This window comes from Pongo abelii, chromosome 20 (assembly GCF_028885655.2).
Source record: "Pongo abelii isolate AG06213 chromosome 20, NHGRI_mPonAbe1-v2.0_pri, whole genome shotgun sequence".
NCBI lineage: Eukaryota > Metazoa > Chordata > Mammalia > Primates > Hominidae > Pongo > Pongo abelii.
This window is the reverse complement of record NC_072005.2, coordinates 9431070-9458225: the sequence shown is the minus strand read 5'-3', so window position 1 is coordinate 9458225 and position 27156 is coordinate 9431070. Positions and strand designations below refer to the sequence as shown.

The following is a 27156-nucleotide window of genomic DNA, read 5'->3' as shown; positions in this document are numbered from 1 at the left end:
CTTATACCACATACAAAAGTTAATGGATACAATATTGGGGATTAAGCTAAAAAAATTAAAATATTAAAAAACCCCACAAAAGTTAGCTGACAATGGATCAAAGACCTAAACATGTAAGACCTACAATAATTCCCAGAAGTATAGGGAGAAAGTTTCACGATACTGGATTTAGTACTGTTTTCTTAGGTGCAGTATCAAAAACATTGCAAACAAAAAATTATCAACATTAAACTTGTACTTCAGAGGACACTCATCAATATTATATACTTTAGTATTCTGAAATATTCCATCAAGAAAGAGAAGGAAAACCCATTGAGAGAAAATATTTGTAAATCATATATATGATAAGGACCTCTCTTCAGAATATATAAAGAACTCTTGCAACTCAATGAAATCTTTTGTTTTTTAAGATAGAGAGTTTCGCTCTTGTTGCCCAGGCTGGATTGCAATGGCGCCATCTCAGCTCACCGCAACCTCCGCCTCCTGGGTTCAAGCGATTCTCCTGCCTTGGCCTCCCGAATAGCTGAAATTACAGGCATGTGCCACCATGCCCGGCTACTTTTTGTATTTTTAGTAGAGACAGGGTTTCTCCATGTTGGTCAGGGTGGTCTTGAACTCCCAACCTGAGGTGATCTGCCTGCCTTGGCCTCCCAAAGTGCTGGGATTACAGGCGTGAGCCACTGCACCCGGACCTTTTTTTTTTTTTGAAACAGAGTCTCACTCTATCACCCAGGCTGGAGTGCAGTGGCATAATCTTGGCTGACTGCAACCTCTTCCTCCTGGGTTCAAGCGATTCTCCTGCCTCAGCCTCCCGAGTAGCTTGGATTACAGGTGTGTGCCATCACACCTGGCTTATTTTTTGTCTTTTACAATGTTGGCCAGGCTGGTCTTGAACTCCTGGCCTCAAGTGATCTGTCTGCCTCAGCCTCCCAAATTGCTGGGACTACAAGCCACCGTGCCTGGCCAGAAACCAAATTTTAAAAGGGGCAAAGGAATTGAAAAGAAATTTCTCCAAAGAAGCATACAAATGGCTAACAAAGCACATTAAATGATGCTCAACATCACTAGTATTAGGGAAATACAAGTCAAAATCATGAGATATCACCTCATACCACTAACACGGTTAACATGAAAAAGACTAAAGTGTTAGCAGGGATGTAGAGAAGTTGGAGCCCTCATACATTTCTGGTGGGAATGTAAAACAGTACAGCCCCTTTCAAAAACAGTGTGGCAGTTCTTCGAATTCTTAAATACATAGTTACTGTATGGCTCAGCAATTCCATTCCCAGATATATACTCTAGAGAAATAAAAACCAGCTGAGCATGGTGGCTTATGCCTTGGTGGAGGCCGAGGCGGGCAGGTTGCTTGAGCTTAGGAGTTTGAGACCAGCCTGGGCAAAACCCTGTCTCTACAAAAAATACAAAAATTAGCTGGGTGTGATGGCTTATGCCTGTGGTCCTAGCTACTCAGGAGGCTGAGGTGGGAGGATCGCTTGAGCCTAGGAGGTAGAGGTTGCAGTGAGCTGTGATTTCTTAAAACAAAAAATAAAAGCCAATATGCACAAAAAGATATATGTGAATTTTCATAGCAGCATTAATCACAACACCCACAAAGTGGAAACAAACCAAATGTCCATCAACTGAAGACAAATCATATATGGTATATACATAGAATGGAATATCATTCAGCAATAAAATAGAATGATCCAGGCTATAATACAGATGAATCTTGAAAAACGGGCTAAGTGAAAAAAGTTATTCACAAAAGATTGTATGATTTTTAGGCCGGGCATGGTGGCTCACGCCTATAATCCCAGCACTTTTGGAGGCCGAGGCAGGACTACTTGAGCCCAGGAGTTCGAGATCAGCCTTGCAACATAGTGAGACCCTGTCTATACAAAAATAAAAATAAACAAATTGTATGATTATATCCATATGAAATATCTACAAAAGAAAAATCTGTAGTGATAAAGTAGGTTTGTGGTTCCCTGGAGCTTAAAGAGGAGGTAAATGGGTTTTCCCATTCAAAGATTTCTTTTAGTGTGATGAAAATGTTCCAAAATTATGTTTGAACAACACTGTGAATGTACTAAAAAATATTGAATTACATAGCTTTAAGTGGGTGAACTGTGTTGGTTATATGTGAATTGTATCTCAATACAGCTGGTCTAAAAACCAAAAGGGAAAAATCACAATAATAGCTATATCATTGGGAGCATAAAAATTTAATGTCTATTAAGCATTTAGGGTAGTAAGATATAAAAAACAGCTACTGCCAGGTGCGGTGGCTCACACCAGCACTTTCGGAGGCCGAGATGGGCAGATCACCTGAGGTTAGGAGTTTGAGACCACTCTGGCCAATATGGCGAAACCCCATCTCTACTAAAAAAAAAAAAAAAAATACAAAAATTAGCTGAGCGTGGTGGTGCGTGCCTATAATTCCAGCTACTCGGGAGACTGAGAAAGGAGAATCCCTAGAACTCAGGAGGTGGAGGTTGCAGTGAGCCGAGATCGTACCACTGTATTCCAGCCTGGGCGACAGAGCAAGACTGTCTCAAAAACAAACAAACAAAAAAGCTACCGTTATTATTATTATTACCACGGAATATTATTAGTTGATATAAAACCACTGGAATGAAAAGATTATGATCTTGATATTGGCATAAGTAAATGTATTACTGGCATAGAGTCTAGAATCAAATACAGGTATACAGAGGAATTTATAGTTTAATAAACATGGAATTTGAAATCAGTAAATCAAGGACAGTTTATCAATATGTGGTACTAAAATAATTGGCCATGTTTCTGGAGGAAAGAGATATTGTATCCACTATCCCACACCACATGCTGAAACACATTCCATGAGCATGAAAGATTTCAATGTTTTTAAAGTAATATGCTGCAGAAGAAAATTAGGAAATCTATATGTAATCTAGAGTTTATGGAGACTTCTTAATGCAAGAGAGGAAACTTAAAGAAAATCCTTTTTTAGATGAAAAATTAACTGCAAAATAGTTACCAATTCAGTAGATTCATAAAATATTTGATAATGTACATGAACAGTTCTTCATGTTAGTAAAACAGTGTTCAAAATAACTTTATTAACTCCATAAAGGCCACCCACTACAAACCACAGCAGAAACGATTTCTGGAGAAACTAGAATCACTCCTGCAGAAGTGAATGCCTGATATCAGTGCTATTTTACAACACGGTATGGGAGGCCCTGGAACTCACGGTAAGATCTCAGAAAACAATATATTATTCAAAGAAAAAAAAAATCAACATTTACAAAAAGTATCAGCATATTGAAAACACAAAGGAATCAACTATTAGAATTTAGCATGGCGTCTAGATAAATGAAATAAGGGGAAATATTGGCCTCAAGTTGAATTGGGCCCGGCGCCGTGGTGCACGCCTGCAATCCCAGCCTTTTGGGAGGCCGAGGCGGGATGATTGCTGGAGCCCAGGAGTTTGAGATCGGCCTGGGTAACATACCTCAACTCTGGGGAAAAAAAAATTAGCCGGGTGTGGTGGCCTGCGCCTGTAGACCCAGCTACTCGGGAGGCTGAGGCGGGATGATGGCGTGAGCCCATGAGTTTTCGCCCCACAGCACGCCAGCCTGGACTACACAGTGAGACCCTGTCTCAAAAAACAAAAACAAAAACAAAAACAAAAACTAAAAAACGAAAACTAGATTGAATGAATGGAGGAGATAGGCCATATCATGGACTGGCAGGTTTATCAACGGAAGCATCATTTTGAGGGTGCTAGGAACATGGGAGGAGGTGAGAATAAAAGCTTTTTGTGAGCATTGTGCGCATCCTGTTGGGGAGCCCCCACCTCTAACTTTGCCAACACCACCGACCCCACCCTAGGTTAGCCCCGTCCGCAGGGCTGGTTCTAACCTCAACCTTGTGCTCTGAGCCCCTTTTGGCCTCCATCCCTCAAGGTGAGCCGACTCCAAGGCCTCCAAGGCGTCTCCGTAGCCACTGGGGAGTAAACCAGAATCTCTCTGCCTGAGGTTGTTCAGCTCGGCTGAGGTTGCAGTCCCCGAGCGCTCCTCTGGGTTTGAGGCTGGAGGCGGAAGTGACGTCAGCAGAGCGCTGCTGTGTTTTCCGGCGCTTTCTCCGCGCAGCCAAACCGGTGTTCTTCCTAGTGGTGTTCGGGCTTAATACAGCTTTGGCGAGGTCGGATAACGGGTGGGAGCCAGCGGTGGAAGGGGTGGCGAAAGTACCGGTTTGCCCCAGGCCGCCGAGGGGCCTCCTTAGAGAGGCGTTGCCTGCTCCGCTCGCGTCCGCCGGGGCCGCGCGGGTCCTCTTGGCGCCGCCAGGTCCAAAAAGCCACTCGAGCTGTCACTGCGACGGCCCTGGGCCAGGAGCCGTTTCGGGATCTGTCGTAAGGGCGCTTCCTCACGATTTTTGCAAACACGGTGATTGCCGCTTCAAACTCCTCCAAAGCAATTCTTTGTGACTTTTTTTTTTTTCCAGAAACAACGACTTTTCGTCGTTCGAATCAGGTTAACTGTGGTCCTTCATCCCCCCCATCTCCTGGACCTGGCGAGTCCAGCTTGTCGCGGTGAGTACTGGGGTGAAAGTTGGTTTCGGAGGCTTCTTCCTCCTGTTTTATCTGAGAATTTGTTTTTCTCTTTGCGCATCCTATATTTACTTTTGACACACTACATTCAGGTAGAAACATAAAGCTATTTTTTAGGTATCTGGGGTGTGCTTATTTCTCTATGTGAATATAAACGTTTGTAGACCACAAGTCTTTCTACTGAAGAAAAGCAAGAATACTCAGCTATTCTTTTTATCTGAACTTCCTAGGCCTGTACTTCCCCACAGAGCTTCAAAACAGGGGCTTTTAGGAAGAAGGAATGGAGGCTTTGAAGTAAGTTGAACATTGCAGGCGTGACACTTAAGGTTTAAATGCTTGGTAATACGTGTCCTGTAGATAAAGACATGTCCTTTTAAAACCATAATACTATTAACCCAGAAAATTTAAAATGTTGTTAATATGTACCCTGTGTAAAAAGGTACAGTTCTCCACTTTGTTCCAATATATGCTTTTGATTGTTTTGGGATGTATTATGTATCCAAGTTTCATGTCTTTTAGTCTCTTTAAAACTAGCAGACACTGTTTATCCGTTATTTTGTCTTTTTGCGGAGTCACTCGTTCTTTCAGAAAGTTATACATTTTGGTAGTTCTGATTGTATTCTGTGCCGTGTTTAAATGTATCCTTCATTTATTGGTGTATCCTGTAAATATATGAGTGTCTGAATGGTTAATTAAGGCGTAGTAAAAAAAAATTCAGTCTAGGGCTGTTCTTAGGGAGGTTGTAAACTAGTGGAGGAGGCTGTCATGTAACCAAGCAAATAAGTATATTACAAATTGATGAGGATTTGTAAGTAAAGTAGAGGACAGAATTATTTTCTGTTTTTCTTTGGAATAGGCAATGCTAAGGAAAGAGTGATATGCAAGCTGAGACCAAAAATATGGTATGATGTGGCCATATTGAAGGGGAAGGAAATAAGAGCTGGGCAAAGCATTCTGTGAATTGGCTGACTCCATTTCTATGGTGAGAGAGAGGAGTGCATCAAAGATTACTCCCAGGTTTGAAAGAGTCAGTATTCTTTCTTTGGTTGGGGAAACAATGTGATGGGATAATTTAATCTTAAATGTATGACAGAAAAAAGTAAGTGATATCTTTTTGGAGACAGAGTTTCACTGTTGCCCAGGCTCCAGTGCAGTGGCAGGATCTCGGCTCACTGAAACACTGTAACCTCCACCTCTTGGGTTTTCAAGCCATCCTCCTGCCTCAGCCACCCTAGTAGCTGGGATTACAAGTGTGCGCCACCATGCCTGGCTAATTTTTTTTGTTTTGTTTTTTTGTTTTTTTTGGTAGAGATGGTTTCCCCATGTTGGCCAGTCTGGTCTCAGACTCCTGACCTCAAGTGATCCACCCACCTCGGCCTCCCAAAATGCTGGGATTACAGGTGTAAGCCACTGTGCCTGGCCAAAGTAAGTGATAACTGACAAATGATGTAAATCAAGGGAAAATAGGAGAAGCATGAATGTGTTTTAATTACATGAATAAGAAATTAATTCAAGGGATTAATGAGAATCAGTGCATGAGCACTGAAAAATAAGCTCTCCATGAAAATTCACTGATGTTAATTATTAGTCTTAGGAAATATGTATATTCATAAACAGACAAAACCTCTTTCAATGTTGTTTTTTTCAGTTCACTTTTGGGTTCCTTCTCCTACCTAAATTAGTCCTTCGTTTCCCTGAAGGAATGTCCAGAGTAAGCACTCTGTGTGACTCCTTATAGACACTCATACACCTAGGGGGTTGGCTTGATACACTCCATGTAAGTAAATGACCAGAAAACTCACCTGCCAATGTGGGCTACCAAAAAGCTATGAAGGGGCCACATGGCCTGGAAATACAACAGATCTTAGAATAATGTCTGTTAATTATAACATCGATGAGGGAAAAAAAATCAAATTCCAGTAGGGCCACTCTGTAGATTCTGCGCGTTCTTCCCATGTCTGCATAGGTTTTCTCTGGGTACTCTGGTTTCTTCCCACATCCCAAAGATGCACATGTTAGCTTAATTGGTGTGTCTAAATTGTCCCACTATGTGTGTGTGTGCCCTGAGCTGTTAGGATGGGCTCTGGCCATTTTCATCCTGGAACTGGAATAGGTGGATTGGGGAATGAATGAATGAATACAAACTTTTGTAAAATAAAAATTCCTAAAACATTTGATAATGATACAAATGTACAACAGTAAATGGTACCACTTAGCAAGCTGGCCCCATTTGTTATTGTTCTTGAGCTTCTTGGTGGTAGGAGGTGGTCCTTAGAGTTTTTGCTTTGGAAACATTTATTTGTTGATTTAACCCACCACTGTTAACTGCCATCACATACCAATTCATCAAAAATTGGATAAATAGCCTATTTTTATTAGTCTTTCTTAAATGTATATATAGCTCACATTTATTTCAATATTTAATATTAGAAGTGTTTGGGGTCTTTATTTAGAAGTTTAGTGACGTTTTTGTGACCAGAAATATGCTGTAGGAGCTTAACTCGCTTATATCAATTAGCATGTGAAAAAATTCGCTTTGTTGTATGTCATTTCGCTTAAAGTCTCAGTTTCCAAGAACCTGTTGATGACTTTAAGTGAAGACTTAAATTCTATACATTTTCTCTGTTTGGCACTTAGGGGTTCCAGTGAGCTAGCTGCATGTAGTGAAATCATTGATAAGGGTTCTGATGTAAAGTTGCTGAGGATGTGCATATACTGCTTTTTGGAGAGTGTATTGGCAAACCAATTTTGTAGTACATACTAGGTAGTACATACTAGGTGTATACACATACATGCCCTACAGCAACAGTAATGTGTACAATATGTGTATCAAGATAAAAGTAAGCCAGGTGCAGTGGCTCATGCCTGTAATCCCAACACTTTGGGAGGCCAAGGTGGGTGGATCACTTCAGGTCAGGAGTTGCAGACAGCCTGGCCAACATGGTGAAACCCCGACTCTATTAAAAAAATACAAAAATTAGCTGGGCATGGTGGTGGGTGCCTGTAATCCCAGCCACTTGAGAGACTGAGGCAGGAGAATCACTTGAACCAGGGAGGTGAAGGCTACAGTGAGCCGAGATTGCGCTACTGCACTCCAGCCTGGGCAACCAGAGTGAGACCCTGTTTAAAAACAAAACAAAACAAAACAAAACCCAACTGACTTGAGATCTCAATTACATCTGCAGTCTCTTCATTTTTGCTTATTCTTCTGTTAGAAACAGGTCAGAGGTTATGCGTGCACTCAACAGGAGGGGGTTGGGGTTATCCAGGGGTATGAATGCCAGCAGGTGGGGATCTCTGGGGTCATATTAGAGTATTTGGCCACAGTGTGGCTGTAGCCCACTGGATGGTAAAGTTTGCTGGGTTACTCAGGCTGGAGTTAGTCATAGTCCTTAGGGAAGATTGAAGCAGTGTTTCAAGGCAAAGGCCAGCTGCAATGGATGGGTCAGCCTGTAGGGGGAGACAGGACACCACTGTACCTATGAGGCTTGGACTGGTTCATGTCTGCCCTGGAAGTGCTGTGACAAACACACCTCTGGGGCACACTCACACTGATGGTGATGGGCAGCTATGCACAGGAAATTTGGATGCCACTTTGTTTGCAAGGCCTGGGACTTCAGTATTCACGTTTGGAGGCCTTTGGGAACAAACCTCTGGGGCACCGGTCACGCAGCAGCATGCATCCTGGCATGTGCATTGTCTGTGTCAAGAGGGACACAAGCCATCAAGCCAGTCAGCACGTGTGCAGAGGGTGCCTCTGCTAGTGGGAGTCCTTTGAGCATGTGGCGTCCATGTTAGGAGGGCCACAGGGTGGTGGTGACTGGGCCAGGGTTTTGTGGTATCCTAAGGACTGTGTTCTGGGCACATGGTGTGGACAGAGCACCCTCCAATGCCTTCACACCCACACTGCTGACCACCGTGTCGCAATTGTATCCAGCAGGCGACACTCCCTTGTGCAGTGTCCATCCCATGTCCCCTTTTAGTATGTTCCTCTGATTAGGTCCTGAGGCCTCTGTCTCTGGAGAGTGGCTGTAAATTCTAACTCTGTCCCGACCAACAGGAGAGACGTTCTGGTGTGTTGGGTGGGTTAGATACAGAAAAGGCAACACAACAAAACACATCAAGTAGCAGAAGCATTTTATTCCTCATAGATCCGTGAGAAGAGGGTTGCCGTTGAGGTCCTGACGGCAAGTCAGGAGACAGCCGGGTGCTAACCAGTGGGTGGGGAATGAGACAGAGAGGACCTGTGGGACTGTGCCTTTGTTATGGTCCATGGGCCTTATCCCTCAGGCTTTCCCAGCTTGGTTGTGGATTGGGTAGACCTGAACGGTGGGGAGAACTGATTTACATGACTGATGTTGGCCAGTAGGTTTCATTATGGTCAGCAGCTGTGGGGTGTGTTGGGTTTGGGGTCAGTGAGGTGAGGAACAAGTAGGCTATGTCACAAACAGCACACAGGGAGGGGAAGTTTTAAGTAAGCCAAAGGTGATGGGGTCCGACTGGGTTCCAAATAACTTACGTCAGGCCTAAAAATGGATGTAGGGCAGTTATGTTGGAGGGTATGAGCTGATGATTTAGTAAAGCATATATAAAGGTTAGTGGTATTGTGTGTAACCAAGGGGCAGGAGTGGTTGTGGTTGGATAGGCAAGGTTGGAGGTGGAGATAGTGGGAAGGGTAGTAGTGTTGCGGGACAGTCAAAGATGGGAGAGACCTAACAGAGTGCGTTCAGGAAAGGTCTTTATTAAAAGGTGATCACCTGGCTCAGTAGGACTAGCGTCCAGGAAAGTCTGAGCCCTGGACAAAGAAAGCAGCCACCTTTTAAGCAGTCAGTGGCCGGGAGCTACTGATGCAGGAAGCGTACTTACAGAAGCGAGAACAAAGGCAGTTGATCAGTCTTTTACATTTATCTATACTACATGTTCCACATCCCTGGGAAACCATGTTTCTGTATTAACCTTGTAACTTTGCAGCTGCACTAGGGAGGTGAAGCAGGAACTCACTGAGTCTCAAGGAATGTGAAACTAGCAAGTACAGATAAGGCTGGCTGAGCGCAGAAGGAAAAACAGGCAGTTAGTATTCTTCTGTCTTAGATTACGGGGTTGGGGGTGTGGGTAGGAGGAGCGGCTATGCTATGCTTAGCTTTTGAAGGAAAAAGTAAAAATTTTTGGTTGTCTTTGATTATACTTGTAAAATTCATGAATTCCTTCTTCAGTAGAAGGTATCAGGGAGTAGGTGGTCCTCTCCCTGGGGTTAAGGAGTTTACCGCCATGAGGCAGGTGCCTCTTGGGGAAAACAGTAATCTCCATTAATTTTAGTAACTCCTACCAGATTTTCCTTCAGGCATGGGTATGTGGGTGTGCACATATGAGCAGAAAGCAAGTACTCTACCAGGATGATGGGCTAAGCAGACACTTCAGGAAGAAAAAAATGTTCTATGTCCATTTGTGTTTTAGGAGAGGCAGTCCATGGGCATCACTGTGTGGAGGTTTTAGTGTAATGGTGGAGTCATCTCCACCATGAGAGTCTTGAGTCAGGGCTGTGTTGCTGGAGGCAATGTTGTTTCCAGCGGTGATATTTTGGGCTAGGACAAAGTCATCTAGGATGTCACGGGGGTATCCTTTTAAAGTGGATACCCACTGAAGTAGATGTGGCCCTTCAGGTTGTAAACCAACAAAGCACCTAGTAAGATGAACTGTTAACAGAATGATATGTAGCTGTACCTGACAACGTGTTTTTGTTTCTGTCTTTCGGTGGAAGTTTAGGTTCAGGTGGGTCCCCTATCAGATGAGCAGCTGCTGGGCCTCCGCGACAATCTAATATTAGTAAGTCCCAGGCAACTATGCACCCTCGGTTTGGCCTTCAGTGTTTGTGGGATGGGGGCAAGATTGAAAATAAGTTAAGCCCTGGAGCATGATAGAGAATTTCAAGAGTTTGTTTTTTGGGCTGGAATTTGAAAAGTAGTTATCTGAGGACATTTTTCTGTCTTTCAGTGAAACCAGTTATCTGAGACCTATTAGGGAAATGAAAGTTCTACTGAATATATTTTTCGAGGTGCTAGCATTATGTATTTTAAGAAATGAAACATGGGCTGGGCACAGTGACTCACCCCTGTAATCTCAGCAGTTTGGGAGGCTGAAGTGGGAGGATTGCTTGAGCCCAGGAGTTTGAGACCAGCCTGGGCAACATAGCGAGAGACCCTGCCTCTTAAAAAAAAAATTAAATTGACAAAAAAGAAGTGAAACATATATCTAGGTTACTATTAATGTCTGTAACTCCGAAGGGAATAAATAGTGTCCTGGCAAGGCCTCGTATTGTGGCCTTTAGTGTATGGAGAGGTGTGGGATTTTGTTTAATATTTTGGGTATCTGTCAGACAAGAGATTCCCAGGGTTTTTTTTTTTTCCCCACCTTGAAAGGGATAATTTTTAGGTAATGACCCAATAGTTTGTCGTAATCATGAAGAAGGTGGGACAGTTTGTTGACCCGGGCATCCAGTGCTAAGACAGCTGCCTGAAGTTTGGCCAGGCAAGTTGTTTCTTGGGTCCTGTCCTTTATTAGGGACATCCTGACTAAGGGATGGAAGGCAGCAGCATTCTGCTGAGCCCCATCACTTATGATGATCAGCAGTGGCCTTTGCACAGTCTATGAACTCCCATTACTGTTCACTTAGTTAATCCCAGGGGCTTTCCAGGTAGTCAGGGGACCTGGGGGAGGGAGGAGTGACCTCCTTCAGCACCCTGGCATCAGGAAAGGGACTGAGGACAGGGGAAGCCACTGCCTTCTGCGGGTGGATTAGACCCGAGGGCCTGAGATTGGCTTCATCGTGGCCTAAGGAGGCCTCAGTGGCCAGGCAGAGCTTGTGGGGAGTTGTTTCCCTGACCCAGAGCACAGTGGGCAGCTGCATAGGAGGATCACAGGCTCAGGTCTGTGAGATCCTCTGTTTCCAGGAGAGCCCAGTAGATGGCCAGTCACTTGTTTTACTGGTGAATAACAGGAAGTTAGGAGGGGCAGTGTCTCTCCTAGAGGGCCTGGGGCAGCTAATGACCATCATAAGTGGTCCAGAGACTCCAGCAGGCATTTAAAAAGTTGCCACATTCTCTAGCATGAAGGGGGTCCTTTTAGGAAGTTGATTTTTTTTCCCCCGTTTTCTTTTTTTTTTCTTCGAGGCATTAATAGGAGTGCTTGTTGATTTTAATTTAAATTATAAGTATAATTTGTAAATCAGGAATATGTTGCCACCAGAACCCAAAAATTACTAAAAGATACTGGAATTACTTCCCCTTAATGACATGTCAAGAGTTTCCTTGGGGAAGGCTATTATCGGTGCGGTGCATACCTGTGTTCCTGGAGAAGGTGGATGTTGTTAAGATCTCGTTTGCAAAGATCCTACGTGATGACAGATCTGTTGGGTAGCCTGGAAAAGGTGTGTTGTGTCCCATCAGAGGGAGAGTCAAGCTGCAGCTGAGAGACTGTTGAAATAGGCACTGAACAGGGCATGTTGTCCAGGCCGGACGTGGTGGCTCACGCCTGTAATCCCAGCACTTTGGGAGGCTGAGATGGGCAGATCACTTGAGGTCAGGAGTTCAAGACCAGCCTGGCCAACATGCTGAAACCCTGTCTCTACTTAAAAAAAAAAAAATTAGCTGGGCATGGTGGCGGCACCTGTAATCCCAGCTACTTGGGAGGCTGAGGCAATAGAATCACTTGAACCCTGGGAGGCGGAGGTTGCAGTGAACCGAGATTGTGCCACTGCACTCTAGCCTGGGCGACAGAGCAAGACTCAATCTCAGAAAAAAAAAAAAACAAAAAAACATGTTGGCCAAATTTATAGTTAAAAGCACAATAGTGATTGGTTGTTTATTGAATAGAATCAGGAGTTTTAATAATATTGGGTGTGGGCACCTTGATGGAGGGGACCACAGTATGAAGGCTGTAGTAATCCAGCATGAGGTGCCCTTTATTTTCTTTTTCAGATTCAAGAGCAGGCACAATTGGGCTGTCAAATGGAGAAGCAGTAGGGATAATCACCCCTTCATTAATTAGGTTTTATAGAAGTTTTAATCCTTGAGGCCCTGTTGTAACTTACATTGGGCCATGTGAAATATTTTAACTGATTATCCATGGGGTCCCATTTTATCAAGCCAATTTGTAAGTGTCAAAGTCTCACTTTAATTTTAATTTGTTATTTATTATGTTAGCATATTTATACCTAATATGGAATATTTTAGGGCAATGGGTACTATGACTATGGGAAATTTAAGCAAGGCTACAGTTAAAGCAAGGCGTACCTATTTTTTTCTCCTGTATTTAGTTACCCTTTTAAGATTTTAGGGAGCACAATGTTTAAATTTAGTGGGATCCCCAGGTATAAGTGTAATTTGAGCCCCAGATTGAGTAGGCCTATGCAGTTTTGTTAATTGGTACATTTTACCAAATGTTAGTTAAAGTCTAATTACTTTTTATTTTTTTCCCCATGTCTCATGGTCTGTGTTTAAATCATTAAGTAATCTAGGGCCAGCAGTATTATGTTTGTTAGACCTGGCATTTGCTTAGTACTTAAAGTTCAAAAAGTTCCTTTTTTTTTTTTTTTTTTTCCTTGAACTTGTAACCTCCTAAATCTTGAGCCTTTTTTTCCTTTTTTTTTTTTTTTTTTCTTTTTTTTGGTCTTAGGCTTTTAACTGCCTGAAGGGTTCTTAATTTCTGTCTCTGGTTGATAAGAGGAAAAGAAGGAGGGGTAAGGCGCCCAGTGCTTCTGGGCAATAGAGGACTGGGAACTCCAGACCTCAACACAATCAGTCTCTTTCCCTCTCTTTTTTTTCCTTCTAAGTAAAATCTTCAGAATGGCTTGTATCTCCAGGTGGCTAAAATATTTTTTCCTTTGTTTACCTGACAAGCTCCCGGTGGTCCCGAGTGGCCCCTGGTCCTCTGGCCTCCATTTGTGCTTCCCATCTGACCCCTTTGTAGGCAGCCGCCTTTCTCTCTAGGGTGCCCAGTTGACCTCACCAGGGTGGGGGCGTAGAGCAACAGATGCAAGGGAAGGCAGTGTCCTGGGGATAGCAGACCCCGGCAGCAGCCTTGCCAGCGAGGTGCCGTCATCTCCCCAGTGAAGGGGTTGCTACTGTTGTCAGGGTGGGAAGTCTGGTGGCCTCGTCCGTACTGCTTCTCCATTCAGTGGGCAGTCAGAATGCCGGTCTTCCTCTTGCACTCCGCTAACCCTTTGATTGGCCCAGCGCCTGCCTTACCCCTTCTGCCTCTCAGTAGCAAGCCCGTCATGCCAGAGTGAGGCCTTGGGAATACAGTTGGCTTCCTCCAGCCCAGCAGTTCCTATTTGGGGAAGTGACAGCAGCCTTGGATAGTGACTGTCATGCCCCTCTTGCCCTCTTAAGGCTAGCAGTTGGTGAGTCCTAGGGAGCGCTTGGACTATGGAGGACCCACCCAATTCAGTGAGGGGAGTTTTGGCCGTGCTTCACAGAGACAACAGGCAGCAACGCACAGCAGCAGAGGGGCACCCCAGCAGGCTGTGGAGCCCTCCTATATGGCATCAGCCATGTGAGTGGGCCAGGTAGTAAGCAGGCCAAGAGCAATCTGAAGGCCTGGTCTTGTGTCCCTCGGATTGTGACCACACACCCTGTTCACCACACTGAATATATTTTCCTCTGTTTGGTCTAGGGGGTCTCTCTCTCTCTCTGAAGAGTGGCTGCAAATTCTAGCCCTACCCAGATGGGGAGGAGAGTTACATTCTAGTGCATTGGACGGGCAAGATGTAGAGGAGGCAGCACAACAAAACACATGAAATGTCAGAAGCATCCTCCTACTCACAGATACCCGGGATGGGAGGCTGCTCTCAGGGGCTGATGGAAGTCCGGAGACAGCCGGGTGCTCAACTTGTGGGATAGGAATGAGAGAGAAGACCTGTCGGGCCTTGCTTTATTAAGGTGCATGGACGTTATCCCTCAGGCCTTCCTTTGGGGGTTGTGGGTTGATTGCGCAAAGGAAAGGTCTTATTTATATGACTCTGGTGTTGGCCACTAAGTTTCATTGTAGTCAGCAGCTGTGAGATGTGTTGGGTTTGGGGCCAGTGAAGTGAGGAACAAGCAGGCCATATAACAAACAGCTACACAGGCAGGGGAAGTTTTAACTAAGACAAAGGCGATGGGGGTATTGGAGCTGAGATAAATAAACAGCTAACTGGCATATTTCACTCTTTGGTTCTTTACCATCCATATGCACTCTCCCACACACACGGGAATTTCTTTGGAATAATTAAAGAAGTCTATATTCCTACCTAAGAAGATATGAGGGAAGAAGTCCTCAACCACCCCCAAAGGAGAAGATGCGCAGTCCAAACAGTCCTTTGTATTCCCATGGCACGCCATGTCAGTTACTCCTCAAATTTAGTCCCGTTCTAACTATTCTGTTTCTTAAAAACAAAATTATAAATGTAACCTCTAATAATGTGTATATAAAATAAAAGTGGGAAAAAGATAGAAGTAAATGTTTCATTTAAATAAATAAACACATGGATATAAACACACATACGTATAACAAGCAGAGAGAAAACGTGCAAAACTACATTTCTTGTTTCTGTTACTGGTCTTGAGGTTGTAGTTGATGTCCACGGTTTACTTCTTCAGTGACTAATTCCATATTTTCCCTGCCCTCCACTTGAACCTCAGCTGCTCCAGGTTTTGTACCAGGGAGGAGCGATCCAAATCTTCGTTCGCCTGGAGTCCGAGTCCTCTGTTCTGCTTTCGTTCAGTTGTGGTTTTCCATTAACCTTTTCTATGGAGTATAGAAGTACTCGGAGGTTCTACACTTCATCACTTCATCCTCCTTGCCTCAATTGTCTAGCAGGGCCACAGTTTTCCTTTGATAATTGGGATTAACCACTCCAGCCAGTAGATTAACTTTTCTTTTTCTTTTTTTTTTTTTTTTTTTTTTTGCCTCTTGGTTTAGTGGTATATGAAGCCCAAAAGGGTCAAGTGGCAATCTCCTGTTCCAATGCATTAGAACCATAACGGTGCCCCCTGGGGGAGGCATTTTCCACTAGGGTCTAAGATCTCTGGACCAGCAGTGCTCTGAGTTGCTGGGAATAAAAGCAAACTTCGGTCAGTGGAGTTAATTCCACCTTCACCCATCAATTCTATTTTTTTGTTTTGTTTTGAGATGGAATCTTGCTCTGTCACCCAGGCTGGAGTGCAGTGGCACAATCTCAGCTCACTGCAACCTCCGCCTCCCAGGTTCAAACCATTCTCCTGCCTCAGCTTTCCAAGTAGCTAGGATTACAGGCATGTGTCACTATGCCCAGCTAATTTTTTGTGTTTTTAGTAGAGACGGGGTTTCACCATGTTGGCCGGGCTGGTCACGAACTCCTGATCTCAAATGATCCACCTGCCTCGGCCTCCCAAAGTGCTGGGATTCCAGGCATGAGCCACCGCGCCCGGCCTACTCATCAATTCTTGGACCTATGTATTCTGGCTCTGGGGAGACAGTACCATGGAAGGCTGTATGACTCAAAGTGTACACCTTGATCTATGAGTCAGAATTCCTTTCTAAGGGTTGTCCCCCATTTGGCCCTATAACTGAGTTTTCAGTATGCGATTCCACTTTTCATGTAGATCCACTGCTTCTGAGTGATGGGGTGTGTAATGGGACCAGTTGATTGCAAGGACATGCTTCCATTGTTGCACTTCCTCTGCAGTGAAATGCTTTGCTTGTTTAGAAACTCTGTTGTGTGGAGGCCATGATTACTGATAAAGCATGTTGTGAGTCCGTGGGTGGTGGTGCCAGCAGAAGCCTAACTAGTCGAAAGGCAGATCCACACCAGAACATGAGTCTGTTCTGGTGAGGATGAGTCTTTGACAATTTCCTGATAGAAGAGGGCCCATTACAGCATGGCTGGCTGGTCTCCTCTAAGGAATGGTGCTGTATTGGATGCTCAGTGTTGATTTCTGCTTTCAGGAGATTAGGCCCAGCAGTAATGTTAGCTGGGTCAGACTTGGTAAGGGGAAGTCCTTATTGCTGAGCCCATGCATAGCCTTTATCCCTGCTGTCACGAACATTTTTTAATGGGCCCACTGAGCAAGCACTGAGATGTAGCTAGAAAAGTAACAGGTATCTTTAGAGCATGTGATTTTGTCTGCCCTATTTCTAGTGGATCACGGCAGGCATTCATGTGGGACACAATCTTGCCTTTCAGAGAGGTCCATCCATATACCTTTTCCCAGGTTTCCTTGTTACCACTCTGGTTCCTCCCACATTTTTGACCATCCACCCAAGCCATCGGCAACTTTTGATGAATCTGTGTATGTGTGTGCATGCGTCTTGTCAACTCTTATTCCAGACCCAGAAGCAGGCCAATACACTGCCTAAAGTTCTGCCACTGGGAAGATTTTCCTTTAGTACTGCCCCCTTCAGGGTCAGCCTTTAGCGGGGCTGTAGTGTTTCTGCTCTGCACTTTTAGCAGGTACTAGAGGTAGTCATCGAACTCGGGGAAAGCAGGAAGCAGCCCTCTGGAATGCAGACAACCCTGGCTATTGTGCTCATGAGCAGAGGAAGTTGGGGTGCCAGTAAGGATACAAGACTGAGAGCACTAAATATCCACATCAGGTGGCCAGGAGAAACCAGTCTTTGGTATGCAGACAGGCCATGGGTGGTGGCTAAGTGCATAGAAAGAGACAGTATTCCTGTCACCCTTGCATTCTTTGAGTAGTTCAATACATTTCCTCAGAACTCAGATGCGTATTGTGTTATGAATTGTGATGGGGCTGTAGTCTGGGTGTACTTTAACAGTGTTGAGAAGGATCTCAGTTGTCTGCCAGCCATCACTGGGTGCCTTTAGGCTCCATGCCAGGTCAAGGGGAACATTGGCACCCAAAGATACCTAAGGCTGCCCATGAGATACAGAGACTCCACAAAGAAAAGCAGGTTGCAGTGTCACCCAGCATCATCCAAGAACATTCCTAGAGACACACTGAGTTCTTTATGATAAAAGGTTTTGTTGTGGCCAGGCGCAGTGGCTCCGGCCCGTAATCCCAGCACTTTGGGAGGCCGAGGCGGGCGGATCACAAAGTCAGGAGATCGAGACCGTCCTGGCTAACAGGGTGAAACCCCGTCTCTACTAAAAATACAAAAAAATTAGCCAGGTGTGGTGGCAGGCACCTGTAGTCCCAGCTACTCGGGAGGCTGAGGCAGGAGAATGGCGTGAACCTGGAGGCGGAGCTTGCAGTGAGCCAAGATTGCGCCACTGCACTCCAGCCTGGGCGACAGAGCAAGACTCCATCTCAAAAAAAAAAAAAAAAAAAAAAGATTTTGTTGCTCCAGAAATATGAAAGTTCAATGTGTGTATCTATCTACCCAGTAATGTTGTTACAAGATGTATAAAGGAGTATACATTACAGACACACAAGAAGAAATAGACAAGTCCACAGTTGCAGTGGGAGATTTTAGAATTTTTATCTCATGTTATTTAAATAATAGAGAAAAATGAAGATAGGATGTACATTTGCGAGAGATGAGCACACTGCCTAATTTACCTGTCCAGTGTCATGTCTGCTAAATGAAGGAAATCACAGAGTGCTTATCTGGAGTTGAGAGTGAAAGGATAGACTGGAAGGGGCAAGAAGGTTTTCAGGGGGAGACAAACATGTTTTACATCTTGTTTAGGCTTTTGATTACGCAAGTGTATGCGATTGTCAAAATTCATCCACTGAATACCTAAGATCTGTACTTTTAATTGTACAGTAATTATATTTCAAGTTTAAAATAACATAATTGGTTTAGATTTCACCAAATTAAACACATTTGTGGCCCTCTTCAGCCTAAGGATCCCCAGTTTGAAACTCATGGTAGTGGGTACAATCTACACCAGGAGTCTAGACATGGGGTTTCTGTAACCCAGTGTGACTTCAGAGTTTTAGCCTTCTCATTCGTAGAATAAAGGCTGTAGCGTCCTTGTGGGGGTGTATCCGGTTCATGGATAATGAACTGTTCAGTTTTCAGTGATTTGCATCATTCAGATTCCATTCTGTCAATCAGCATTTGCACTGTTGTTCTGTGTTTGATTTATTAAAGATTGTGATTAATTTTTATTAAATTTTATTTTAATTGTATAAATTTTATTAAATTAAAATACATTCTATTGTTCGGTCATACTTGGTTTATATGGAGTGGGTGTTCAATAACACATGTGGGTAGTGACCATGGTGTTGTGCTGTGCAGGTTTACACTAACGCCGGTCGTGTGGGAAAGTAAGAGCAGCCACAGATTGGGTGTCAGGGACAAAATTGCCTATGTTCAAGTCCTGGTTCACAGCTTCCAAACTGGATGATTCTGGACCAAATCCAAGTGTTGTCTGAATGTAGGTTTTCTTCTTTTTCTTTTTCTTTTTCTTTTTTTTTTTTTCCTTTTGAGACAGAGTCTCACTCTGTTGCCAGGCTGGAGTGCAGTGGTGTGATCTCGGCTCACTGCAACCTCTGTCTCTCAGGTTCAAGCGATTCTCCTGCCTCAGCCTCCTCAGTAGCTGGGATTATAGGCGTGCACTACCATGCCCAACTAATTTTTGTATTTTTAGTAGAGATGGGGTTTTACCACGTTGCCCAGGCTGGTCTTGAACTCCTGACCTGAACTGACACACCCGCCTCGGTTTCCCAAAGTGCTAGGATTACAGCCGTGAGCCACTGCGCCTGGCCTGATTTTTTCTTTATCAAATAGGGGTCATTGATATCTTCTGTAAAGGGTGGTTATGATAGTTAAGCGAGTATATAAAGCTGCTAGTGTGACTTCTGACACACACTCTTCCTCAGTAGTGGAAGTTGGTCTTCCTACTATTTGTAGTGTACACCGTTTTCAGTGTCTTTCATCTATATGCTCTGCAGAGAGAGTGCTAATGTCTGATGACTGAGAAGTAATGCTTGTTGATTAATGATTTATACAAACAGGACACCATTAACCCTGGATAAAGAGAATGGAGGTTACCTCTGTCCATGTAGATTCCTAAGCTGTCCTGGAGTGATCCTTGGAGTAAAGGAAAGGTGCTTTGAAGCACATTTAGCTATCAGCCCTGTGGGATGGCAGCCACTGATTTGTCCTGTGGTAAGTCCTGTTTCTGTTCATTTTCAGATACCCTGCTTTAGGTGTCCCCCCACACAGTATGGAGTCCAGTGGCCTTGCTTGATCATTCACGCTGCAGCTTCATTTCTGAGGTGCTGATGTGGGCTAGGGAATGCTTTGTTCTTTTTCTTTTTTTTTTTTTTTGAGACAGAGTCTTGCTCTGTTGCTCAGGTTGGAGTGCAGTGGCATGATCTCAGCTCATTGCAACCTCTGCCTCCCAGGTTCAAGCGATTTTCCTGCCTCAGCCTCCTGAGTAGCTGGGATTACAGGCGTGTACCACCACACCTGGCTAGCTTTTTGTAATTTTAGTAGAGATGGGGTTTCACCATGTTGGCCAGGCTGGTCTCGAACTCCTAACCTGAAATGATCTGCCTGTCTTGACCTCCCAAAGTGCTAGGATTACAGGTGTGAGCCATCACGCCTGGCCAGAATGCTTCATCAGCCCCCTGCTCTGTGTGCTTTGGGAAGAGGTGCTGTGTATTTCCAGGGTTAAGTTTCCTTATCTGTAAAATAAGACTGTTATCCTTTTCCCAATGGGCAGCATGGCTGACCATCCTTTTTTTTGCCTTTAGGTGAGGCAGGACTGCCCTGGAATTGATAGCGGTAGTGTGTATATGTGTGTTTTCTTGAGCGTGCAGGAGTATATGGGAATCTCACAGTAGGATGGAATGACTTTGGGGTATGTGAATGTGGGAATTATGGTCAGCCCTGGGTTCTCATGCCTTCTTTCTTTTCCATGAGGTCTTTACAGGGACCCAGTCTGCCTTCAAGAAAAGACAGAAGTAGAAAGGGTGGTGGCTGACTGTCTGACAAATTGTTATCAGGTATGCAGGAAGTATATCCTTCTCCAAAATATCATACTTGCATCACCAGGTAGACACATTTCCTTCTACACAGAATTATCTTCAGAGCTTCTTAAAGCAAATAAAGCCTCCTTCAAGGACTGAGTCCCTAGTCGAATTCCCTGAAGGAGTGGAGCCTGTCATATTGGTGAGGGTTTGCCTTGAATGTCATCCCAGTATTTCAATATTGATTAATTAGTCTTCCCTCATGGTCCCAACTGCACAGTTTTTATTTTGTTGAGTGTTCTGACACATGGTAAGGGACATGAAAGTATCCTTTGAGATAATTTATCCATTCATCAGTGTTTATCTAGCATCTGCTCAAGAGTGTGCTGCAGTGGAGGGAAATCAGATGACCTCCCAGTCTGGTTGTGTTAGATACGATCATGTGTAAGAAGTGCCATTCAAGCCGTGTCACTGGAGGGGACTGACAGTGAGTGAGTGTGGATAGAGAGGACCTCCTGGAACCTCCTGGGACCTCCTGGGGTGGGCAATGTGAGCCCTCAGACTCTGTAGGTATTGCATTTTGCAGTGAACACCGGTAGACATGTTTTGTGGCTCAAGCCAGCATGTGTGTGATGGTTTAGGATTCAGTGACTTTTGATGATCTGGCTGTGGACTTCACCCCAGAAGAATGGACTTTACTGGACCCAACTCAGAGAAACCTCTACAGAGATGTGATGCTGGAGAACTACAAGAATTTGGCCACAGTAGGTAAGACTGGCCTCATCCCTTGTAGCCTGCTGTGGAACAGATTATGTTATGTACTTACTGTATTGCACATCAGAGATAGCAACTCTGAACACAGTGGGAAATAACAGACATAGTCCCTGCCCTAATAGGGTTTCATCTACTTGGTGATTCTCAAAATGTGGTGTCAGATGAAGAGCATCACCAGCACTGTTGGAGATGTACGTTCTCAGTCTCCCCCTTTGACATACTCAGTCAGAAACTCTGCAACAGGGCCCCTGTCATCTGTGTTTTAACAAGCTCTCATGAATCTGATGTGCTATAATGTTGAAGAATGAGATGTATAGTTGTTTCCCATGAGAATGAAGATCTCTTTGTTTCACTTAACTTCCTATTTGGATAAAAGTCTTAGTGCTTTGTAAGTATGTACATCAGCCTGGATTTGGGCTTCAGGGATCAGAGATCACGAATCTTTTGGGGGCACAGACAGACGATATTTGCATTTTTAGCCCTTTTAAAATAATTTCACTGCTTCCATTGGAACTATAGCTCCTGAGTTGTGGAAAGATTTATCATCTCTTGCATGAGCCTCTTCTGGTAATGTATCTTTCTCTGTGCCAGGATATCAGCTCTTCAAACCCAGTCTGATCTCTTGGCTGGAACAAGAAGAGTCTAGGACAGTGCAGAGAGGTGATTTCCAAGGTGAGTGTTCACAAAGGACCGCCCTGGTCAATAAGTTCAGTATGTTTATAAGTATAATGAGGAAACTTTTTTGTTGTTGTTGAGATGGAGTCTCACTCTGTCACAGGCTGGAGTGCCGTGGCACAGTCTCAGCTCGCTGCAGCCTCTGCCTCGCAGGTGCAAGCGATTCTCCTGCCTCAGCCTCCTGATCTCCTGCCTCAGCCCCCTGAGTAGCTGAGATTATAGGCTCGTGCCACCATGCCTGACTAATTTTTGTATTTTTAGTAGAGACGGGGTTTCACTGTGTTGGTCAGGGTGGTCTCAAACTCCTGATCTCATGATCCACCCACCTTGGCCTCCCAAAGTGCTGGGATTACAGGCGTGAGCCACCACGCTTAGCCATAATGAGGAAACTTTTTAAGATGTGCTTCATCTCACAATGTTGAGGCCATTTTTTTTTCATTTTTATTTTTTTCTGAGACACAGTTTCACTGTCACCCAGGCTGTAGTGCAGTGGTGCGATCTCGGCTTACTGCAACTTCAGCCTCCCAGGTTCAGGTAATTCTCCTGAGTACTCATCCTCCCGAGTAGCCGGGACTACAGGTGTGTGCCACGCCTGGTTAATTTTTTGTATTATTAGTGGAGAGAGGGTTTCACCACATTGGCCAGGCTGGTCCAAACTCCTGACTTCAAGTGTTCCACCTGCCTTGGCCTCCCAAAGTGCTGGGATTACAGGCGTGAGCCACCATGCCCAGGTAGGCCATTTCTTTCTCAGAAGTTAAGAAATCTTCAACTTCTCATACTTTTACGCTTTGTCTACTCATTCTTTTCTGTGATAGGACCCGTTGGTTTCTTCTTTAAAAGTTTCTGTTTTGGGCCAGGTGTGGTGGCTCATGCTTGTAATCTCAGCACTTTGGGAGGCTGAGGCGGGCAGATCACATGAGGTCATGAGTTTGAGACCAGCCTGGCCAACATGGTGAAACCCCATCGCTACAAAAATACAACTATTAGATGGGTGTGGTGGCGCACTCCTGTAGTCCCAGCTACTAGGGAGGCTGAGGCAGGAGAATCGCTTGAAGCCAGGGTCCGAAGGTTGCAATGAGCCAAGATCGTGCCACTGAACTCCAGCTGGGGTGAGAGAGCGAGACTCTGTCTCAAAAAAAAAAAAAAAAAAGAAAAAAAGGCCTGGCACGGTGGCTCACGTCTGTAATCCCAGAACTTTGGGAGGCCAAGGTGGGAGGATCACCTGATGTCAGGAGTTCGAGACCAGCCTGGCCAACATGCTGAAACCCCGTCTCTACTAAAAATGCAAAAAGTAGCTGGGCTTGGTGGCAGGTGCCTGTAATCCCAGCTACTAGGGAGGCTGAGGCAGGAGAATCGCTTGGACTCAGGAGGCAGAAGTTGCAGTGAGCTGAGATCATTCTATTGCACTCTAGCCTGAGCAACAAGAGTGAAACTCTTTCTCAAAAAAAAAAAAAACAAAAAAAAAACAAAAAAAAAAACAAGCTCCTTGTTTTGATGTGTGCTTATGGTTCTGTTCCTTGACTTTCCTTCCATGGTAATATTCTTTGTGTTCACCATCAGTTTATAATTTTCATAGAATCAGTTTGTAGTAAACTATGTAAAATTTTGACGCTATATCCTTATTATTGCCAAATTTTCGATGTACAATCTTCAAATCTGTCTTTGTGTTTGTTTTTTGCTACCGTGTTTAATTTGAAAACAAATACAGGGGCCAGGTGTGGTGGCTCACGCCTGTAATCCAGCACTTTGAGGGGCTGAGGCGAGTGGATCACGAGGTCAGGAGTTTGAGACCAGCTTGGCCAACATGGTGAAATCCCATGCTGGGTGTTGTGGCACATGCCTGTAGTCCCAGCTACTCAGGAGGCTGAGGCAGGAGAATCACTTGAACCTGAGAGGCAGAGGTTGCAGTGAGCTGAGACCACGCCATTGCACTCCAGCCTGGGCAACAGAGTGAGACATCGTCTCAAGAAAAAAAGAAAACAAATACAAATGATCCTTCTCATTTTCAGCTCCATCTGTCTACCCTGTATGTTTCCAAACCCTTACATTTCTTTTTCTCTTTAGCTTCAGAATGGAAAGTGCAACTTAAAACCAAAGAGTTAGCCCTTCGGCAGGATGTTTTGGGGGAGCCAACCTCCAGTGGGATTCAAATGGTAAGATTAACAAGGATACGTCTTAGTTTTCACATTTAGAGATGATTGGGGATTCCATTATAGAAAATCAGAATAAAGCTGGGAATGGTGGCTCACACCTGTAATCCTAGCACTTTGGGAGGCTGAAGTGGGAGGATCACTTGAGGCCAGGAGTTCTAGACCAGCCTGCTCAACGTAGCAAGATCTTGGTGCTAAAAACTAAATTTAATTACGTTAAAAGAAAAAAGAAAATTAGCAGAATGAGAGCTCTTTGAGATAAGTAGCATTCCCAAGAGGGATAATGACTCTGGAGAGAGACTCAGAATACGATGACTTGGGGATGCTTGAAACCTAGCTTGACACTTTCTGTTGTTTTTTTCTTAGATGGAGTCTCGCTGTGTCACCTAGGCTGGAGTGCAGTGGCATGATCTTGGCTCACTGCAACCTCCATCTCCTGGGTTCAAGCGATTCTTGTGCCTCACTCTCCTGAGTAGCTGGGAGTACAGGCACATGCCACTATGCCTGGCTAGTTTTTGTATTTTTAGTAGAGACAGGGTTTCACCATGTTGGCCAGACTGGTCTTGAACTCTTGACCTGAGGTGATCCGCCCGCGTTGGCCTCCCAAAGCACTGGGATTACAGGCGTGAGCCACCGCACCCAGCCAACACTTAAAGTGTTTTAGAGTTCCCCTCAAGTACACATTTGTAACTAGATAGTGAGTTTTTAAAACAATTTCATAAAACTCTATAGACATTTGAGATTAGAGTAGATGGCACGGCCTGACAAGAGCTTTTCATCATTCCACTGGAAAGAAATCAAAAGGGCATTACTTATATGTGTGTAATGAAAATGGTAAGCATGAAAATAATCATCACAGTGTTCCTCTCTTCAGATGAGTGGAATCTGTTAATGAATCTGAACAGTCCTTTAATCATCATTCATTTCTTTATCAATAGATAGGAAGCCACAACGGAGGGGAAGTCAGTGATGTTAAGCAATGTGGAGATGTCTCCAGTGAACACTCATGCCTTAAGACACGTGTGAGAACTCAAAATAGTGAGAACATATTTGAGTGTCATCTGTATGGAGTAGACTTCTTTACTCTGCACAAGAAGACCTCTACTGGAGAGCAACGTTCTGTATTTAGTCAGTGTGGAAAAGCCTTCAGCCTGATCCCAGATGTTGTTTGCCAGAAAACGTGCACAGGAGAGAAAGCTTTTGATTGCATTGACTCTGGGAAATCCTTCATTAATCATTCACACTTTCAGAGACATTTAAGAACTCACGATGGAGAAAGTCTCCATAAATGGAAGGAATGTGGGAGAGGCTTTATTCACTCCACAGACCTTGCTGTGCATATACAAACTCACAGTTCAGAAAAACCCTACAAATGTAAGGAATGTGGAAAAGGCTTTAGATATTCTGCATACCTTAATATTCACATGGGAACCCACACTGGAGACAATCCCTATGAGTGTAAGGAGTGTGGGAAAGCCTTCACCAGGTCTTGTCAACTTACTCAGCACAGAAAAACTCACACTGGAGAGAAACCTTATAAATGTAAGGATTGTGGGAAAGCCTTCACTGTTTCCTCTTGCTTAAGTCAACATACGAAAATTCATGTGGGTGAGAAGCCTTATGAATGCAAGGAATGTGGGATAGCCTTCACTAGATCTTCTCAACTTACTGAACATATAAAAACTCACACTGCAAAGGATCCCTTTGAATGTAAGATATGTGGAAAATCCTTTAGAAATTCCTCATGCCTCAGTGATCACTTTCGAATTCACACTGGAATAAAACCCTATAAATGTAAGGATTGTGGGAAAGCCTTCACTCAGAACTCAGACCTTACTAAGCATGCACGAACTCACAGTGGAGAGAGGCCCTATGAATGCAAGGAATGTGGAAAGGCCTTTGCCAGATCCTCTCGCCTTAGTGAACATACAAGAACTCACACTGGAGAGAAGCCTTTTGAATGTGTCAAATGTGGGAAAGCCTTTGCTATTTCTTCAAATCTTAGTGGACATTTGAGAATTCACACTGGAGAGAAGCCGTTTGAGTGCCTGGAATGTGGTAAAGCATTTACGCATTCCTCCAGTCTTAATAATCACATGCGGACCCACAGCGCCAAAAAACCATTCACATGTATGGAATGTGGCAAAGCCTTTAAGTTTCCCACATGTGTTAACCTTCACATGCGGATCCACACTGGAGAAAAACCCTACAAATGTAAACAGTGTGGGAAATCCTTCAGTTACTCCAATTCATTTCAGTTACATGAACGAACTCACACTGGAGAGAAACCCTATGAATGTAAGGAGTGTGGGAAAGCCTTCAGTTCTTCCAGTTCCTTTCGAAATCATGAAAGAAGGCATGCGGATGAGAGACTGTCAGCATAAGGAATGTGGGAAAACCTAAAGGTGTTCCTGTTCTCTCTGAAGACATGAAAACTCACTAGGGAGAAACCCTATGAATGTAAAAATGTGGAGGCAACTTTGTATCTCAGGTCTTAATGAACGCATGTGAATTCACAGTGGAGAAGACCCTGCGTCAGGGAATGTGGAAATGACTTCGCTGAATTCTCAAGCCTTACCAAACACATCAGAAATCCCACTGGAGAGAAACCATATGAATGTAGAGAATCTGGGAATACCTTTCTGAATCCCACAAACCTTAATGTGCATATGTGAACTCACATTGGAGAGAAACCCTGCAATTTAAGTGGTATGGTCTGGATGATGCCCCACTCCATATTTGTAAGCCCTAAGTCCTAGTTCCTTACACTATAACTGTATTTGGACATAAGGTTTTCAAACAGGTGAGTAACTTCAAATGAGGCTGTTAGGTTCGATCCCTAATCTGACATCACTGGTGTCCCTATAAGGGAAACTGAAGGAAGGATACACATGGAGAAGACTGTGTGGATCCACCAGAAGATGGCCATCTACAAGCCAAGGACAGAGACCTGGAACAGATGGTTTCATTATGGCCTCCAGAGGAAACCAACCCTGTCTCCACCTTGATATTGCACTTCCAGGCTCCAGAACTGTGAGGCAATAAATTTCTCTTGGTTAAATCA

At 44.2% G+C, this 27156-nt stretch overlaps 1 protein-coding gene across 10 annotated transcripts; it reads left to right on the top strand.

Annotated features, from left to right (window-relative positions):
- Positions 1-4095: 4095 nt before the first annotated feature.
- On the top strand, positions 4096-27156 carry ZNF266 (zinc finger protein 266). Of its 10 annotated transcripts, none has more exons than XM_054539581.2 (11): positions 4096-4396; positions 4489-4576; positions 4825-4888; positions 5451-5611; positions 5904-6019; positions 19534-19687; positions 20447-20529; positions 21135-21261; positions 21859-21939; positions 24007-24095; positions 25031-27156. In XM_054539581.2, exons 6-11 carry the CDS (start codon positions 19663-19665, stop codon positions 26474-26476), a joined length of 1851 nt encoding a protein of 616 aa, XP_054395556.2. In that variant the 5' UTR covers positions 4096-4396; positions 4489-4576; positions 4825-4888; positions 5451-5611; positions 5904-6019; positions 19534-19662; the 3' UTR covers positions 26477-27156. The 10 variants fall into 10 exon arrangements, with proteins under 10 accessions (XP_054395556.2, XP_054395559.2, XP_054395560.2 ...); XM_054539582.2 differs by having other exon boundaries at positions 4118-4396; positions 5451-5576; XM_054539588.2 differs by having other exon boundaries at positions 4118-4396; positions 20457-20529.

Excerpts from the sequence above, each read along its gene's own strand:
- ZNF266 (XM_054539584.2), top strand. The coding sequence starts at position 19,663 with ATGGCAGCCACTGATTTGTCCTGTG. Across the intron at positions 19,688-20,446 it reads AGCCACTGATTTGTCCTGTG|GTCTTTACAGGGACCCAGTC; the intron begins GTAAGTCCTGTT and ends CTTTTCCATGAG. Across the intron at positions 21,940-24,006 it reads GCAGAGAGGTGATTTCCAAG|CTTCAGAATGGAAAGTGCAA; the intron begins GTGAGTGTTCAC and ends TTTTCTCTTTAG.